At 63.0% G+C, this 1,363-nt stretch overlaps 2 protein-coding genes across 3 annotated transcripts in view; one reads left to right on the top strand and one right to left on the bottom strand.

Moving 5' to 3' along the window:
• KDM4C (lysine demethylase 4C) overlaps window positions 1–1,363 on the bottom strand; it is a 240,246-nt gene that overhangs the window by 131,903 nt on the left and 106,980 nt on the right. The gene's annotated exons all lie outside the window — the stretch shown is intronic.
• LOC114056134 (E3 ubiquitin-protein ligase Topors-like) overlaps window positions 30–1,363 on the top strand; it is a 2,566-nt gene continuing 1,232 nt past the window's right edge. The window contains exons 1-2 of one of the 2 annotated variants that reach the window (XM_027881064.1): window positions 30–739; window positions 1,006–1,183. In XM_027881064.1, coding sequence (XP_027736865.1) covers window positions 461–739; window positions 1,006–1,183 — 457 coding nt within the window. In that variant the 5' untranslated portion in view covers window positions 30–460. Of the gene's footprint in view, window positions 740–1,005; window positions 1,341–1,363 lie in introns of both variants that reach the window. The other variant, XM_027881065.1, reaches the window with a different exon arrangement.

Raw genomic sequence — 1,363 nt, 5'->3', positions numbered from 1 at the left:
TTTTAATAATTTAATTCAGAGGGCTGCAGAAATGTGCCAAAAAGGAACCTCATACAGTTCAGCAACAGAAAATGCCAAACGCCGCAGCTGGGGAGGAATAACCCCATGCACCAACACGTGGGGCAGCGGGGCAGGCAGCAGCCTGGCAGGGAAGGCCCAGGGGCGACTGGGGGACACCGGGTGGGGACATGGGCCAGCTGTGTGTCCCTGCCCTCAGCCCACCAGGCCTCACCTGGAGTGCTGGGCCCTCTCTGGGCTCTCCAGTCCGAGAGAGATGAGGAGGTACTGGAGAGAACCCAGGGAAGGGCCACAAACAGGGTGAAGGAACTGGAATACCTCTGAAGAAAAGCTGCGAGAGTTGAGACAGTTCAGCCTGGAGAAGGTGCAGGGGCACTCTCACCACAGGACAAGCCTAAGGTTAAACTGGGGGTTTAAGGCCACCAAAAGTGGCCGACATGCCATGAAACAGGGGCTTTCGTCCTCTGGGGTGTTTGCTGTCCTCAGTAGGCCACAGCTGGGTGCACAGGCTCCTGCAGTCGGTACATTTGGCCCTGGCCTCCCACAGGTGCCACAGCAGTGTGTGACCTCCAGACCCTGCACTGGCAGTGCCTCTGCCCTGCAGAGACGTGGCCTGTGTGGGGGCGGCGGGTCCCGCACAGGGCTGTCCCAGCCCCTCGGCTGGAGGAGGGCACCACTGAGGGTCCCAGACAGTTCCTCCTTCCCTGACCTTCTCCTGCAGGTACCTGTGCCAGCCTGAGTCCAGCTGGCTGTCCGGGGGCAGCGCGGAGTGGGGGGTTTGTCCTGCAATGGGGGCAGCGTGCCTGGGGAAGCGGAGGGGGCAGGTACATGGGGAAGGCAGCTGTGGGGCTAGCAGTCACTTTTGGGCCTGCAAGCAGACCCTGTGGGAAGCCTTTCTCTCCCCTCTCTCCCCACTCCCTGAGGCCTTCTCTGCTGTTCCACTCGTGGCACCAGAGAAGCTCAGGCACTGTGCACGTGTCTTGGCAGAACATGGCACCCGGAGCCGAAGAGGCTCCGCTGGAGAGCGGCTCTGCCACGACAGCCGGCAAGAGCCAGAGGCAGTGGGAGGCAGTGGCAGCAGGCCTGTGCCCCATCTGCCTGGACAGCATGGACGACACAGCCCACGTCATCCCCTGCCTGCACACCTTCTGCTTCGGCTGCATCCGGCAGTGGGCTGCCGTGCGTGGCGTGTGCCCGCTCTGCCGGCAGCACTTCGGCCGCATCCTGCACACGGTGAGAGCGGACGACGACTACCAGGAGTACATGGTCCCCTCATCCTCCCGCCAGCAGAGCCCAGCAGCCGGACAGAGGGTGCGCAGCAGATCCCCACAGTGGCGCTACCACC

This window comes from Empidonax traillii, unplaced genomic scaffold (genome assembly GCF_003031625.1).
Source record: "Empidonax traillii isolate 1590-97213 ecotype Southwest subspecies unplaced genomic scaffold, ASM303162v1 scaffold83:size2986645, whole genome shotgun sequence".
Taxonomy (NCBI): Eukaryota; Metazoa; Chordata; class Aves; order Passeriformes; family Tyrannidae; genus Empidonax; species Empidonax traillii.
Note: the sequence above shows the minus strand (reverse complement) of the source record. Positions and strands in the feature narration are given on the sequence as shown.